General features: G+C 42.0%; 1 protein-coding gene across 3 annotated transcripts in view; it reads left to right on the top strand.

The window, feature by feature from the left end:
- Positions 1 to 16,990, top strand: part of LOC121575579 (cadherin-22-like) — a 283,643-nt gene that overhangs the window by 204,772 nt on the left and 61,881 nt on the right. For all 3 annotated transcript variants that reach the window (XM_041888768.2, XM_041888769.2, XM_041888767.2), the window contains one exon: positions 16,395 to 16,514. In XM_041888768.2, coding sequence (XP_041744702.1) covers positions 16,395 to 16,514 — 120 coding nt within the window. The remainder of the gene's footprint in view (positions 1 to 16,394; positions 16,515 to 16,990) is intronic.

Genomic DNA, 16,990 nt, shown 5'->3' with positions numbered 1-16,990 from the left:
TAGGGGTGGCAATATGGTCTGCTAGCATTCTCAATTGTTTTCCCATCTAGATTGTCTATACCTGGTAGCTTATCATTATTCATGGTTAACAACCATTGTTCCACCTCTTCCACACAAACTTGACCAAATTCAAAACGGCAATCCTTCTCTTTCATTATTAGGTCTTTAAAACACAAATATGAAGGTTCACTGTTCAATGTTGTCATTTCACTTCTCAGTTTTTCCACTTTACCGGTAAAATAGTCATTGAAATGATTGTTTATATCAAAAGGTTTTGTTATAAATGACCCATCAACTTTAATGAATGATGGAGATTAATTGGGTTTTCTGCCCATAATATAATTTAAGGTGCTCCAAAGTATTTTCCCATAGTTGTTTATGTCATTTATCTTGTTTTGGTGATATATATATATTTTTAAAGTTTAGTCACAACAGTATGTCAACCAATCAGCTGAGCAGCCTGACTTGTTTGCCACCTTTTTTACATCATTTATTTGAACCATAATATTTTTCAATTCATCATCGATCCAGAGGGCTCTATCAGTTCTCACAGTTAGTTTCTAACAGGTGCATGTTTGTCAACAATTGGCATGAATAAAATGTAAGTGCTGCATCTAGATTATCCTCCTTATACACATCAGACCAACATACATTATTTACATCTTCAACAAAACATTTTGTATGATCTCTTATGAATAACTGTAGGCCCTGCCTTTGTTACTTTGGATTTCCTTTTTATTGCCACAATGTTATGGTCACTAGAGCCAATTGGAACTGATATTGCTTTGGAGCAAAGCTCTGCAGAATTGGTGAACATATGATAAATACAAGTGGATGTCACAGATCCAACACTTTTGGTATACACTAGTTGGTTGAGTGATAACCTGGGTCATGTTACAGGCATTAGTCACAGTAAGAAGCTTCCTCTTGAGGGGACACCTATACTGAACAAAAATATAAACGCAACATGCAACAATTTCAAAGATTTTTCTGAGTTACAGTTCATATAAGGAAATAATTCAATTTAAATAAATTAATTAGGCCATAATCTATGGATTTCACATGACTGGGAATACATATATGCATCTGTTAGTCACTGTACCTTAAAAAAAAGGTAGGGGCGTGGATCACAAAACCAGTCAGTATCTGGCGTGACCACCATTTGCCTCATGCAGTGTGACACATCTCCTTCGCATAGAGTTGATCAGGCTGTTGATTGTGGCTTGTGGAATGTTGTTCCACTCCTATTCAATGGCTGTGCGCATTTGCTGGATATTGGCGTGAACTGGAACACGCTATCATACGCGTCAATACAGAGCATTCCAAACATGCTCAATGGGTGACATTGTCTGGTGAGTATGCAGGCCATGGAAGAACTGGGATTTTTTTTGCATCCAGGAATTGTGTACAGATCCTTGCAACATGGGGCCGTATATTATCATTCTAAAACATGAGGAGAAGGCGGCGGATGAATGGCACGACAATGGACCTCAGGATCTCGTCAATGTATCTCTGTGCAAAAAAATTGCCATTGATTAAATGCAATTGTGTTCATTGTCCGTAGCTTATGCCTGCCCATAACATAACCCTACCGCCACCATGGGGCACTCTGTTCACAATGTTGACATCAGCAAACTAATCGCTCACATGACGGCAAATCAAAATCAAATCATACACCCCTGTGAGGCCGGTTGGAAGTAGTGCCAAATTCTCTAAAACAACGTTGGAGGTGGCTTATGGTAGAGAAATGAACATTCATTTCTATGGCAACAGCTCTGGTTGACATTCCTGCAGTCAGCCTGCCAGTTGCACGTTCCCTCAAAACTTGAGCCATCTGTGGCATTGTGTTGTGTGACAAAACTGCATATTTCAGAGTGGCCTTTTATTGTCCCCAGCACAAGGTGCACCTGTGTAATGATCATGCTGTTTAATCAGCTTCTTGATATGCCACACCTGTCAGGTGGATAGATTATCTTGGTAAAGGAGAAATGCTCACTAACAGGGATGTAAACAAATTTGTGCACAAAATGTGAGAGAAATATGGTGTTTGTGCGTATGGAAAATGTCTTGGATCTTTTATTTAAAAAGGGGGACCAACACTCTACATGTTGCGTTTATATTTTTGTTCAGTGTAGATGATAACCAGTCATATTCAGGTCACCAAGCAAATAAGTATCTCTGTTAGCATCAGAGACCTTATCTAACATCACACACATATTCTCCAGCTACTGACAGTTTGCACTTGGTGCACAGTTTGCACTTGGTAGTTAGGTGTTGCAGGACATGTTATACAGGTTATACTTATAGATCTATGATAAGGGATCAAAATGTTGATAGATAAAAGTTTATGAATATAGAGTACCACAGTATGAGTCATAGCACCAATAAAATCTAGCAATCAAACAAGGAAATGGTTCCAATCCTTTTTCCACCATTCATTTTTTCCCGTTGGGTTTTTTAGAACCACTTCAAACAAGGTCTGTGCTTCATGTAGGCTTTCCCTGGTGTGACGTTTTGATAACCGTGTAAATCTCTCTAGGACAAGGTGACTTTTATCAATATATTCGCTTTTATTAACCCCCCCAAAATGTAATGCTAATTAGTTACTAATGTGCCTATCATAAAGAACTACAAATGCCATGATGATTTGGATGAGACTGCTGAATCGAGGCAAAGGTAAGAATCTATGGATTAGCTATCTAATGTTAGCTAAATGTAGAAATGAATAAATTGGCTACATTTATTTAAATGGAAAATTCTTTGAACTGTCTTGTGCAAGTTCTAAATTGACACAATACATGTTAGCAAAGGTGTCAGCTAGAGATAACGTGCAGGAGATTGAAGGGATTTGTCATCTTGTATGATGTCTACTTTGATGCTAATGAGCATTTTCGAATCTGAGAGTAAATGTATACAGGATATATACAGTACCAGTCAAAAGTTTGGACAGACCTACTCATTCCAGGGTTTTTCTTTATTTTTACTATTTTCTACATTGTAGAATAATAGTGAAGACATCAAACTATGAAATAACAAATATGGAATCATGTAGTAACCAAAAAAGCGTTAAACAAATCCAAATATATTTTATATTTGAGATTATTCAAAGAAGCCACCCTTTGCCTTGATGACAGCTTTGCACACTCTTGGCATTCTCTCAACCAGCTTCATGAGGTAGTCACCTGAAATGCATTTCAATTAACAGGTGTGCCTTGTTAAAAGTTAATTTGTGGAATTTCTTTCCTTCTTAATGCATTTGAGGCAATCAGTTGTGTTGTGACAAGGTAGGGGTGGTATACAGAAAATAGCCCTATTTGGTAAAAGACCAAGTCCATATTATGGCAAGAACAGCTCAAATAAGCAAAGAGAAACGACAGTCCATCATTACTTCAAGACATGAAGGTCAGTCAATCCGGAAAATTTCAAGAACTTTAAAGTTTCTTCAAGTGCAGTCGCAAAAACCATCAAGCGCTATGATGAAACTGGCTCTGATGAGGACCGCCACTGTAAAGGAAGACCCAGAGTTACCTCTGCTGCAGAGGATAAGTTAATTAGAGTTAACTGCACCTCAGATTGCAGCCCAAATAAATGCTTCACAGAGTTCAAGTAACAGACACATCTCAACATCAACTGTTTAGAGGAGTCTGCGTGAATCAGGCCTTCGTGGTCGAATTGCTGCAAAGAAACAACTACTAAAGGACACCAATAAGAAGAAGAGACTTGCTTGGGCCAAGAAACACAAGCAATGGACATTAGACCGTTGGAAATCTGTCCTTTGGTCTGATGAGTCCAAATTTGAGATTTTTGGTTCCAACCGCCGTGTCTTTGTGAGACGCAGAGTAGGTGAACGGATGATCTCCGCATGTGTGGTTACCAGCGTGAAGCATGGAGGAGGAGGTGTGATGGTGTGGGTGTGCTTTTCTGGTGATACTGTCAAATATTTATTTAGAATTCAAGTCACACTTAACCAGCATGGCTACCACAGCATTCTGCAGTGATACTCCATCCCATCTGGTTTGCGCTTAGTGGGACTATCATTTGTTTTTCAACAGGACAATGACCCAAAACACACCTCCAGGCTGTGTAAGGGCTATTTGACCAATAAGGAGAGTGATGGAGTGCTGCATCAGATGACCTGGCCTCCACAATCACCCAACCTCAATCCAATTGAGATGGTTTGGGATGAGTTGGACCGCAGAGTGAAGGAAAAGCAGCCAACAAGGGCTCAGCATACCTTTGGACTCCTTCAAGACTGTTGGAAAAGCATTCCTCATGAAGCTGGTTGAGAGAATGCCAAGCGTGTGCAAAGCTGTCATCTAGGCAAAGGGTGGCTACTTTGAAGAATCTCAAATATAAAATATATTTTTATTTGTTTAACACTTTTTTTGGTTACTACATGATTCCTCATGTGTTATTTCATCATTCTGATGTCTTCACTATTATTATTATAGAATGTAGATAATAGTAAAAATAAAGAAAAACTCTTGAATGTGTAGGTTTGTCCAAACTTTTGACTGGTAATGTATATTCAAAAAAGTAACCTTGTCCGAGAGAGATTTACATGGTTATCAAAACGTCACGCCAGAGTCAGCCTACACGAAACATAGCCCTTATTTTAAGTGTTTCTAAAATAGGTTTTATGGGTATTATGACAGCTCTACTGAGGGCCTCTATTGTCAGAATATTAGTGGTAGAGTTAGCATTAGCATGTTTTTGTGAGTGCTACTCTCTCTGCCCACCTATGGTACATTCATGGGCTCTGTAGTGTCCTACTGTATAGTGTAACTGCCCTATTATGCCCCCATGTATCTGTTAAAATATATTGGGTAAAAGCAGCAGCTAGCACAGCAAATAGTGGGTAGCTGGGGGGTCAGCCAGTTGGTTCAATGCTGACGTTAGGAGCCAGTGCTAACTGTGACATGAGATAGCCCTCCACACGATGAAGCCTTCTGTCTATGCCCATTTGATCAATGGCTGTTCACTTAAAAACCACCAGGTCATCATCTCTCTTTATGGTTCGTCCTTTTTTATTTTCCAAATAAAATGGCCCTGGCATTAATGTAAATGATGTGGCCATGTTAGAAGCTAATGTTACCTACCTCTGTCCATTTGCGAGCCATGGGCACCCGTCCATTTAAAGTCCAAAAGCCCTAGCTGCTTTTCACATATCTCTAATTTGGCTCTGACAAAAATTGTGTTTATATGTCGAGATGGACCCTTTCTGAAAGAGGACATTTCATTCACACAGTCCACTCAGAAGTTGGTAATGGGTAACAAACTACCGTAGGTGTACCAGCTCGATGGTGAGGAGGTGGTTAAGCGCTCACAGCGTGGCTCCTAGGCATTGCTTATGCGACTGAGAAGGGAATGGTTTGTCTTTTCAAGTGGTGCACTCAAGATGGGAAAACCCACTTTGCTGGAAAATATAATATTTTATATATGATGCGCACATACTTTATCGACGTATTCAGGGCATTGTGTATTCACATTTGAGTCATTTAGCAGACGCTCTTATCCAGAGCGACTTACAGTTAGTGAGTGCATACATTTTCATACTGGTCCCCCGTGGGAATCGAACCCACAACCCTGGCATTGCAAGTGCCATGCTCTACCAACTGAGCTACACGGGACCTCTGTTTGTCGGTATTTATAGAGCAAGATTGGGTTTTCTGTGGAAGCCTGACAGTAAACAGTAGCACACGACGAGTGTGAATACAGTTCTGAAAAAACTACACTTGAAAAATTATAATAGTACTTTGCGTTGCCTACGGCATTGCAGTTTATCACACAATTGACTTACTGTGTTTGGGACATGGATTTAAAAACATTTTTTTGAACAAATACCAGTCTTTTAGTTCTGTGCTGACAATTTGAAAATAACATATTGAGAGGGGCTTAAATGGGATAGAACTTGTGGAATGCTAAGCCATTAATATTTGTGACCAGGTCGATTCAGTCTTATGTTGCAAAATTTGAAATTGTGTTTTTTACATTGGATGAAAGTAGGTACTCAGAGCTAGAAAATGGTATATCATACACTACAGTTGAGGAACAATGGGAAAATAATTCTGCTTTGAAAGTTGATAAACTTGTAACCTCACTTTTGAGAAAATGGCCCTTGAATGTTTTGGTAAACCTACTGGAGACCTCTGCTTTGTCTACACCCATTCAGCATTGTTCACACCCTCTTAAGCCAGCCCCACCCATCTCTTTAAGGATTCACATGTGAGTCCATGTACTAAACAACCAAAGATTTCAACACTAAAGGCTGGTTTATACTACGGTGTGAGGGCCAGAGTGCGCTCTGGGCGTTCATAAACTCAGAGCATTGTCAGATTGTCAGTTTGTAAATTCAGAGCGTTTCGCTCTCTGAGCGTTCAGAGCACACACTCTCACTGGACACTCTGGCCGAGGAGTAGGGTTGATCCGAGTGTTCTGACCTAACAGCAGTCAAGCACCCAAGCTAACTGGCTAACGTTGGCTAGCTTGCTAGCTACTTCTGAGAGAACAGCTCACTCTGACCATGTTACACACACTAGCAGAGCTGGTTAGGCTGTTTTTATGTTATCCAAATAAAATAAAATAAAATTGTATTTGTCACATACACATGTTTAGCAGATATTATAACGGGTGTACCGAAATGCTTGTACTTCTAGCTCCGACAGTGCAGTAATAACTAACAATTACACAACATATACCCAATACACACAAAAAAGTAAGGAATGGGATTTAAGAATATATACATATATGGACAAGCAATGACAGAGCGGCATGGACTAAGATACAGAAGAATATTATAGAATAGAATGCAGTATATACATATGAGATGAGTAGTGCAGATATGTAAACATTATTAAAGTGACTAGTGTTCCATTTCTTAAAGTGGCCAGTGATTTCAATAGGCAGCAGCAGCCTCTAATGTGCTAGTGATGGCTATTTAACAGTCTGATGGCCTTGAGATGGAAGCTGTTTTTCATTCTCTCGGTCCCAGATTTGATGCACCTGTACTGACCTCGCCTTCTGGATGATAGCGGGGTGAACAGGCAGTGGCTCGGGTGGTTGATGTCCTTGATGATCTTTTTGGCCTTCCTGTGACATCAGGTGCTGTATGTGTCTTGAAGGGCGGGTAGTTTGCCCCCGGTAATGCGTTCGGCAGACCGCACCACCCTCTGGAGAGCCCTGCGGTTGTGGGCGGTGCAGTTGCCATACCAGGCGGTGATACAGCCCAACAGGATGCTCTCAATTGTGCATCTGTAAAAGTTTGTGAGGGTTTTAGGTGATAAGCCAAATTTCTTCAGCCTCCTGAGGTTGAAGAGGCTCTGTTGCGCCTTCTTCACTACACTGTCTGCGTGGGTGGACCATTTCAGTTTGTCGGTGATGTGTACGCCAAGGAACTTGAAGCTTTCCACCTTCTCCACTGCGGTCCGGCCGATGTGGATAGGGGGGGTGCACCCTCTGCTGTTTCCTGAAGTCCACGATCATCTCCTTTGTTTTGTTGATGTTGAGTGAGAGGTTATTTTCCTGGCACCACACTGCCAGAGCCCTCACCTCCTCCCTGTAGGCGGTCTCGTCATTGTTGGTAATCAAGCCTAGTACTGTTGTGTCGTCTGCAAACTTGATGATTGAGTTGGAGGCGTGCTTGGCCACGCAGTCATGGGTCAACAAGGAGTACAGGAGGGGGCTGAGCACGCACACTTGTGGGGCCCCAGTGTTGAGGATCAGCGAAGTGGAGATGTTGTTTCCTACCTTCACCACCTGGGGGCGGCCCGTCAGGAAGTCCAGGATCCAGTTGCACAGGGCGGGGTTCAGACCCAGGGCCTCGAGCTTAATGATGAGCTTGGAGGGTACTATGGTGTTGAATGCTGAGCTATAGTGAATGATCAGCATTCTTGCATAGGTATTCCTCTTGTCCAGATGGGATAGGGCAGTGTGCAGTGTGATGGCAATTGCATCGTCTGTGGATCTATTGGGGCGGTAAGCAAATTGAAGTGGGTCTATGGTGACAGGTAAGGTAGAGGTGATATGATCCTTGACTATTCTCTCAAAGCACTTCATGATGACAGAGGTGAGTGCTACAGGGCGATAGTCATTTAGTTCAGTTACCTTTGCTTTCTTGGGTACAGGAACAATGGTGGCCATCCTGAAGCATGTGGGAACAGCAGACTGGGAAAGGGAGAGATTGAATATGTCCATGAACACACCAGCCAGCTGGTCTGCGCATGCTCTGAGGACGCGGCTAGGGATGCCGTCTGGTCCGGCAGCCTTGCGGGGGTTAACATGCTTAAATGTCTTAATCACGTCGGCCATGGAGAAGGAGAGGCCACAGTCCTTGGTAGTGGGCCTCGTCAATGGCACTGTGTTATCCTCAAAGCGGGCGAAGAAGGTGTTTAGCTTGTCTGGAAGCGAGACATCGGTGTTGGGTACGTGGCTGGTTTTCTTTTTGTAGTCCGTGATTGTCTGTAGACCTTGCCACATACGTCTCGTGTCTGAGCCGTTGAATTGCGACTCCACTTTGTCTCTATACTGATGTTTTGCCAGTTTAATTGCCTTGCGGAGTGAGTAGCTACACTGTTTTGTATTCTGCCATATTCCCAGTCACCTTGCCATGGTTGGATGCGGAGGTTCGCACTTTCAGATTTGCGTGAATGCTGCCGTCTATCCACGGTTTCTGGTTAGGGTAGGTTTTAATAGTCACAGTGGGCACAACATCACCTATATACTTCCTGATAAACTCTGTCATCGTTTCAGTGTATATGTCTAAATTATTTTCGGAAGCTACCCGGAACATATCCCAGTCCGCGTGATCAAAACAATCTTGAAGCGTGGATTCCGATTGGTCAGACCAGCGTTGAATAGTCCTTAGCACGGGTACTTCCTGTTTGAGTTTCTGCCTATAGGAAGGGAGAAGCAAAATGGAGTCATGGTCAGATTTGCTGAAAGGAGGGCGGGGGAGGGCCTTATAACCATCCCGGAAGTTTGAATAGCAATGGTCAAGGATTTTAGCAGCGCGAGTACAACAGTCGATATGTTGATAGAACTTCGGCAGCCTAGTCCTCAAATTTGCTTTGTTAAAATCCCCGGCTACAATAAATGCAGCCTCAGGATTTGTGGTTTCCAGTTTGCATAAGGTCAAGTGAAGTTCTTTGAGGGCTGTCGTGGTATCGGCTTGAGGGGGGATATAAACAGCCGTGACTATAACCGAAGATAATTCTCTTGGGAGATAATACGGTCGGCATTTGATTGCTGCTGGCAACAATTTAATTACACTTTTTTTTGCCAACATGTATGACACCGGCCGTATTCAACGGGTGTTGAGCGTTTGTAAATTTGTCAGTTATTCTGTCAATGAACATTCTATTGAAATGGTTACTTGCATAGCTAGCTAAACAATTAACCATAATCCCAACTCATAACGTTACTACCCTGCATGTATCTGCAGGGAACTTACCAACCAGGTTCAATGTTAGCTAGCTAGCAATGCAAATGGCTCTGAGATACGAATAATATTACTACACAAATCATACACGTAACGTCAGCTAGCGAGCCAGCCAGCCAGCTAGCGAGCCAGCCAACCAACTAACATTAGCTAGCTAGCTAACAGTACACTTTAACTTGAAATGAAAATATCTTTCTGACAAAATTAGAAACGTGTAATATCAAAAAATTTAGCTAGGTAGACTATCTTACCTGTATACATGGATGTACGCTTCTCCCTCTCTGTCACGGATGCCATGGTTTCCCTTAGTTTGAAGATGTAATCCGGAGACAGGTGTTTTCTACAACAGCCTTCTGTGTGTTCTCTTTACAACTCCCTCTGCATATTTACAATCAAACGGCAGAATTGTTTCCATCACCTTAGCTGTCATACTCTAATTCGACCGGGCATTCCACTGATTTCAAAACTCGGTCCTTCAGAAAGTGGAGAGCAACATTTTTGCAGTTTGCTTTAAAAAAAAAGCTGCGTTAGAAAGGATTACCTACACATACTGACCAGCTCATGTTATACTCCCGAGTGGCGCAGTGGTCTAAGGCACTGCATCGCAGTGCTAGCTGTGCCACTAGAGATCCTGGTTCGAATCCAGGCTCTGTCGTAGCCGGCCGTGACCGGGAGACCCATGGGGCGGTGCACAATTGGCCCAGCGTCGTCTAGGGTAGGGGAGGGAATGGCCGGCAGGGGATGTAGCTCAGTTCGTAGGTTGTGGGTTCGATTCCCACAGGGGGTATGAAAAAAAATATATAAAAAATATATATATATATAATTTAAAAAAAATGTAATGTATGCACTAACTGTAAGTCGCTCTGGATAAGAGCGTCTGCTAAATGACTAAAATGTAAAATGTAATAGACAGAAGCGCGCTACATGGCAGACCAATCTGAACTCTTCTCTTGGCATGTCCTGCCCACCCATTATCTCAGCCAATCATGGCTAGCGTGAAAGTTCCTGTCTTTTTTCCAACTGGGCTCATAATTTAACAATTGTATTCGTATTTACAGATAGCATACACGTTTGTTTTGTTATTAAGGCACATGAAAGTTCACGTTCCAGAAGGCATTTCTGCCCAAAAATGCATTTTGATATTTAATTTTTTTTAACGTTCAAGTAGTGACACGCAATATACACCTCGTTTTCTGAAACGAGTCACATTTGAATGTGATCCATCTCCCCGCTCTTTCAGACTATGCCATCCATAGTAGTAGTTTAAATATTTAGATTTTGGTTCATACACCATGCCTAGAGTTTAAAAAATTGCACTACATGAAAATGTTATGTCAAACTTGTTCTGTACATTTTCTCAAGGATCCACAGCACTAGGGGGAATTGTATTTCTCACATTTTGTTTATTATGAACACAATGATGCATAATTCTTCTGGGCTTTAGGCAAAATTGCAGTTTGTGTCTTTAAAATATCACCCTCAGCCATGCAACATAGAGCAAGTAGATGGATAATACAAGTTCAATACATCGATGTGGATCAATAGGACCAAAGACAAACCTAATTGGACAATGGTCATTAGTGTTCATCCACACGACCTTTAACATGCATCTTCCAATAATCTCTGAACCATTATCCTCAAAAGGTCATGCTCCTTGACAAACAGAAAAGGTGAATCTTCCCATCATGCCCGGTAACAACCTCACTTATACCTGATAAGGGCATACTTTCTGTAGGGCCCTATACTCTGCAAGGGCCCTTAATTAGAACAGACCTGGCTTCAAATACTATTGAAATCTTATGAATTATTTGAGTGTTTGCTCTACCCTACCTGAAGTGCCAAATGGGCAGGGTTTGCAGTTGTTGGACTATTCTATTGGTCCATTTAGTCAGGAAGGCTCAATCAAGCACAGATAAAGTATTTTTTAAATAATTTCAAATAGTATTTGAACCCAGGTCTGGTAGAAACAGCAAGAAAGCATTTCTCAAAGTGTAGTAATGTGTATGCTTTTAAGTCCTATTTGCACACGAGACACACTCACAGTGACCCCAAAGATCAACACAGTCGGATGCAGAGCTGTCTCTCTGACTGGAGAGTAGTTCTCTTCTAAGGGGACCCTGGGCAGCAAAGACAAGCTAGGAAATTAGATTTGTGTCACAGCCATCTAACCCCTACCTGATGCTGCGTGTGTTGATTGACAGGGCACAGCACATGGCTTTGCGTAGAGCACAGATCAACACACAAGAGAGCGGCTTCTGAGTGGAATTCCACCACAGGTGTAGTAGAGACTAAAGTAATCATCACTCATATGGTCATATAACCTTTGGATGCTGTGGTTGTCTGTGGAGGGCTGTGGAGAGCTGTAGCTTGTGGAGGTCACAGTCATGACAGCGCCAGCCTATCCGGGCTAAGTGCAGTTGAGACGTGAAATGAGAGAGATCACAGAGAAGAGGAATGGGATGCAGTGGCCACGTGCCTCGATCAATATGGCCCACATCCAAGTATATTTGTGAGCCAAGGAACATCCAGTGTTATAGACTCAACCCCTGCATTGTAACTCATTGATTTTGAAGTGTCGGGAGATTGGCTGAGCATGAATAGACATGGAAGTGGGTAAATCTGATGTGTCACCTGGTAGAGCTGGATGGACAAATGCAGAGCAGGCAGAGATGCTTTCAAGGGACATTTTTCATGCCTTGAGTAAAATGACCCAGACATTTTAGTAGTGGCAGTCTTTTGGATATACAGTAAAAAATATTCAACTGATACATTTCATTACACGCACAGGTATGTTAACCAAATTCCAATACAGTTTATTGTTTCAAAGAGATTATGTTCGTATTGCCCATTGCATTATTCAGCATAGTTTTCGCTCTGTTCCTCGGTCCCCTGGCCGCACTAGTGCCTACTCTGCACTGTAAGCATTAAATCGATTACTTTCAGACTGAACAGTAGATGTGGTTCACAGGAGCCAACCGAAGGCCACGGCGCCACAATACTGTCTACTAAACAAATAATGACACAATCTAATAAAATAACCAAGGTAAGGGCTAATAAAGGCTAGATTTATTTTTCTATCACGGCAGATGGGAAATATTATCACTAAATCCTCATAGGGACCTCGTAGAAATGTTCAGTAAGCAGGCCATTGACTTTTATGACAGTCATTTTTTTTTTCCTTCACTTTTTTTCCCTTCCTCACCCTTATGTGGACCGCTGAGGAATGAATCACGCCTGAAAGTAGCGGAGAAATAACTTTTCATGTGAAAACACCTAGGCTTTTATGGCTTTACTAAATTATCCATAATACAGGAGGGGAGCACTCGGTCCTGTAGATTAGGGCGGGCTGAACTAGGGGAGGGTGCCGCGTTAGCAACCGCCGCCGTGCAGCCATCGCCGCCACGCCGGAGATGGGCACAAATCTCTTTTACGAGGCTGCCCCTTAAATAGCTGTCAGTCTAGTGTCTCACACATGGCACTCTCCTCCAGCTCCCCACACAGTAATTGAACCATCTCCCCATGAGTGCAGAATGCTGTGGGAAGCCGTTTGAACGGACTGTGTTTGTGCCATTAAAACAGACCCGTGCATAAATCTTGCCAGTAGGGGTGAAAAATAAATATATCACCCCAAAACCCTCCATTCGTTCCAGAGGAGCTGGCCTTAGAATTCGTTTTTTTATTAGAGCTTTCATTTTTGCATGTATCTTCTATTTTTCATCCCCAGTACAGTATATCATTAAGGGTACAATTACTCAGACACACTCCACACACCTAGCGCTTTGAACTATTACATGTTTTAAAACGCTGACACAGTATATGACCTCATTTTTGTAATTAACACTGTATTACTTAGTAACTAACATGCTATTGCTATATAATAAGCAACCGAAAGCACCACATTTAGCATTGTTGTCCAGTATGCTTTTTGGACGCCATTACAGAGCATCTGTGAAATATGCAGTTCACCACTCCACGCTTTTTCCAATGAGAGACAGACAGATTGAAAGCTGAGAGGAGACATTTAGGCGGGGGTGTTTTTACGACAGAAATTAAGCAGGGGCTCTTTAATGTATCTTTTATGACACAGCCAGTCACTACTAATTTTCCTCAACTGTTTCAACTGAGAAGGGTGTAAAGTAGTTAGATGGGTGATGGGTAATGGTATGCCAGACTCCTCCGTTCATGTCCACGTTAGACAACTAAGAAGCAATGGAGATGAGGCCAGATACAGTACTTTGTGACAACTGCTGATGTAAAAATGTCTTCATAAGATACATTTGATTTGACTGATACAAACATGGTCAAAACGATAAGTTTCAAATAAATTATGTTCATATTGCCATTGTGACAACACAATTCTGAGATCTTTGCGCAGTGGCAGGGACTGTTTCCTGATACATTTCCTCAGATATACATTGTCTCTCTCCCATTCAAAAACTGCATCTACCTCCGAGTTGTGTGTCTTCAGTATGAAATTGGCAGGGATATGCAGTCCATATCTATTAGCTGATGTAACATCAATGCCATTGCTGAGCATGAATAGTGATGTATGTACGATACTGGTATATGGATATTATATAGAGTCTGTCCCAAATGGCACCCTATTCCCTACATAGTGCACTATTTGGACTACTTTTGACCAGAGCCCTATTGGGCCTGGTCAAAAGGAGTGCACGATCTAGGGAATAGGGTGCCATTTGGTATGCAGCCATAGCCTTCAGAATGCCTTTCATTCTGGTGGAGCAGTGATGTGAGGTTCCACAGTAAATGCAACAGTAACGGCCAAACCTACAGTAGCCAGAGACTGAAAACATTCAATGTGAAGCTCAGTTGAATACGAGGAAGACCCACAAACAAACAGGAAAACATGCTTGTTAAAAACAATATGTGAACTTAGTGTATATCTGCCATTACGCTGTTAAAAAAAGAAATAATTACTCCACTACCTTCCATCTCATCTCAATGCAATGTACTCATCCGCTTCTATTTAGAGAGCGAGCAAAACAAATATTTAGATAATGAATAAAGGCCTCTTTCTTCAATAAAATGCTTTTCTCATTACTGTAACATTTTGTTGTTTACCTATTGGGTTAGTCAGTAACTTTTTTTGAAATCCCCTTGAGGCTGTCACAAAGTAGAATCTGCTGAAGACAGACAAACACCCCAGCCGATAACTAATACCTTAGCTGCTTCTGCTTGTGAAAGCTGAGGCCAGCCAAGGTATTAATAAGGACTCTAGCTGCTGCAGACTAACTCCTACTTCCCCTTTTTTAATATAAACACAATAACGTAGAATTTGCATTTATATAGTTCTTCCAGCAGCCTTTCACCCAGGCAGCCCCGAAACAGCTGAGCGTCACGCTGATTATTACCTGGGGAAAATTAAGATAAGAAAGTAATCCCATGAAAGGGAATGGCTTCCCTGCTTTACCAACGCACAACCAGGTATGCAAAAATGGACAACCCCCCCCCATTTCCAGCAATGCAAAAAAGCTATCTGCTGTAATGCCTTCTGTTTCTAAGGCGATAAGGACAGTTTCAAACTGATATCAGTCAGACAATGACACAAAACCTCATATTGGCGGATAGGCAGGGTATCTACTTTTAGCCTCGTACCAACCATCCTGATCTCACGAGCTTACATTATGTTTCGCTGTAGCGAGATCAGGACGGTTCGTAGGAGTGATAATGATGGTATTCTACAACACAGTACACGCTTAAAGACCCCATTCGAACAACATCAATAGATCCAGCCATTGAATAATCCAACGTGAGGTAAAATATTAACTCTAAGCGGGAATTAGGTTCAACTTAAAGAGCTACACTGATCACGAGGATTTAGGAGTGCAATAATAGGACGCTAGCTTAAAGTTCAAGAACATCGCAGAATTCCCAGGTTTTAGTTCCGTACCGTTGCAGAAAACATTAACTTTTGCTAGCTTTGCTAATAGCTAGCGCAAGCCACCGTGGAGAAACGTTGCGGGCCCTGCTAGCGAGAGAAAATGAAGGCGTAACCAAAAAGACGGCTACAGATACTGATCTAAGGCGCCTGTGGTAATGGCTGGGTGGTGTTTAATGATAATCCACTGTCCTTTTCCCTGCACCATCATGACAGGAAACAAACAGAGCGCTGACACATCCTGCTAATTAGCATCATTAGCATACGGCTATTATGCGGCTGGACAGTAGCATGACAGGGCTCTGGGAAAGGCTACAGCTGTGACCTTTTGTGGACAACACCAGTTGTCAGTAATTACCTATAGCTTGGCCTGGGATGGAGGTCGAGGGGCCATTGCTGACACCAACCCAGTCACCCCAATCAAGGTGTTTCTCCATAGAGAAATGGCTAACAAGCTAAAAGGGTAGTTTAGTTTCCTTTCCCAACATGACTCAGGCCCATTGCCTTAAGGCTTTGCTTTGGCTAAAATGTGTGACTAAATGTAAATATGGGCTTTGCATTGCAGTGCCAGAGACTTGTGGCTACACACACAATTGACTTGGAACAGCGCAAGAATTATGCTTCAATGAAACAACTGTGTTCCTCAACAAATCACAATTTTAAAGTCATCGTGGAAACTATTGATGTTCATAAGTGGTTGTAATCACTGTTAATCGTTGGTTCGATTTTTCATCAGTCTTTGAAGATAGGGTTGTTAAATGTCTTCATGTTCTTTCATCTCGAAAAACACAGCTTGTTGTCCTATGAAGGGGAAAACACTCGGTCACGAAGGAGAGGTCGTTTAAAAGAGGTGTCCTGAAATAACACATATTATTTTGAGGACCAAACATATTGCAGGGCACTGAAATGGCTCCCCAGCCTTTCCAGCCTCCCCTCTCACTCTGTCTCATGGTTCCTCTTCCTCACTGATTCACTATCTGTTTGTATGAGTGGAGGGTTCACCTGGACGTCCTGAAGCCTTGTGTTATTGTGCTGTTCTGACATGTAATTGTCCCACAGGAACATCGGTGATGAAGGTCACTGCGTCGGATGCAGATGATCCTACGTATGGGAGCAGTGCCAGGGTTGTGTACAGCGTACTGGATGGAGAGAGTTTCTTCACAGTGGACAGACAGACGGGTAAGGGCAGACTCACAGACTTGTAGTATTACATATCAAATGTTATTTGTCACAACAGGTGTAGACCTTACCATGAAATGCTTACTTACGAGCCCTTAACCAACAATGCAGATTTTTTCAAAGTAAGTAAGAAAAATTTGCTAAATAAAGTAAAGTCTATATACAGTGCCTTGCAAAAGTATTCATCCCCCTTGGCATTTTTTTCCTATTTTGTTGCATTACAACCTGTCATTTAAATTGATTTTATTTGGATTTCATGTAATGGACACACACAAAATTGTCCAAATTGGTGAAGTGAAATGAAAAAAATTACTTGTTTCAAAAAATTTGAAAAAAATTAATAACGGAAAAGTCGTGCGTGCATATGTATTCACCGCCTTTGCTATGAAGCCCCTAAAAAAGATCTGGTGCAACCAATTACCTTCAGAAGTCACATAATTAGTTAAATAAAGTCCACCTGTGTGCAACCTAAGTGT

This window comes from Coregonus clupeaformis, chromosome 10 (assembly GCF_020615455.1).
Source record: "Coregonus clupeaformis isolate EN_2021a chromosome 10, ASM2061545v1, whole genome shotgun sequence".
Taxonomy (NCBI): Eukaryota; Metazoa; Chordata; class Actinopteri; order Salmoniformes; family Salmonidae; genus Coregonus; species Coregonus clupeaformis.
This window is presented reverse-complemented; position numbering and strand designations above follow the sequence as displayed.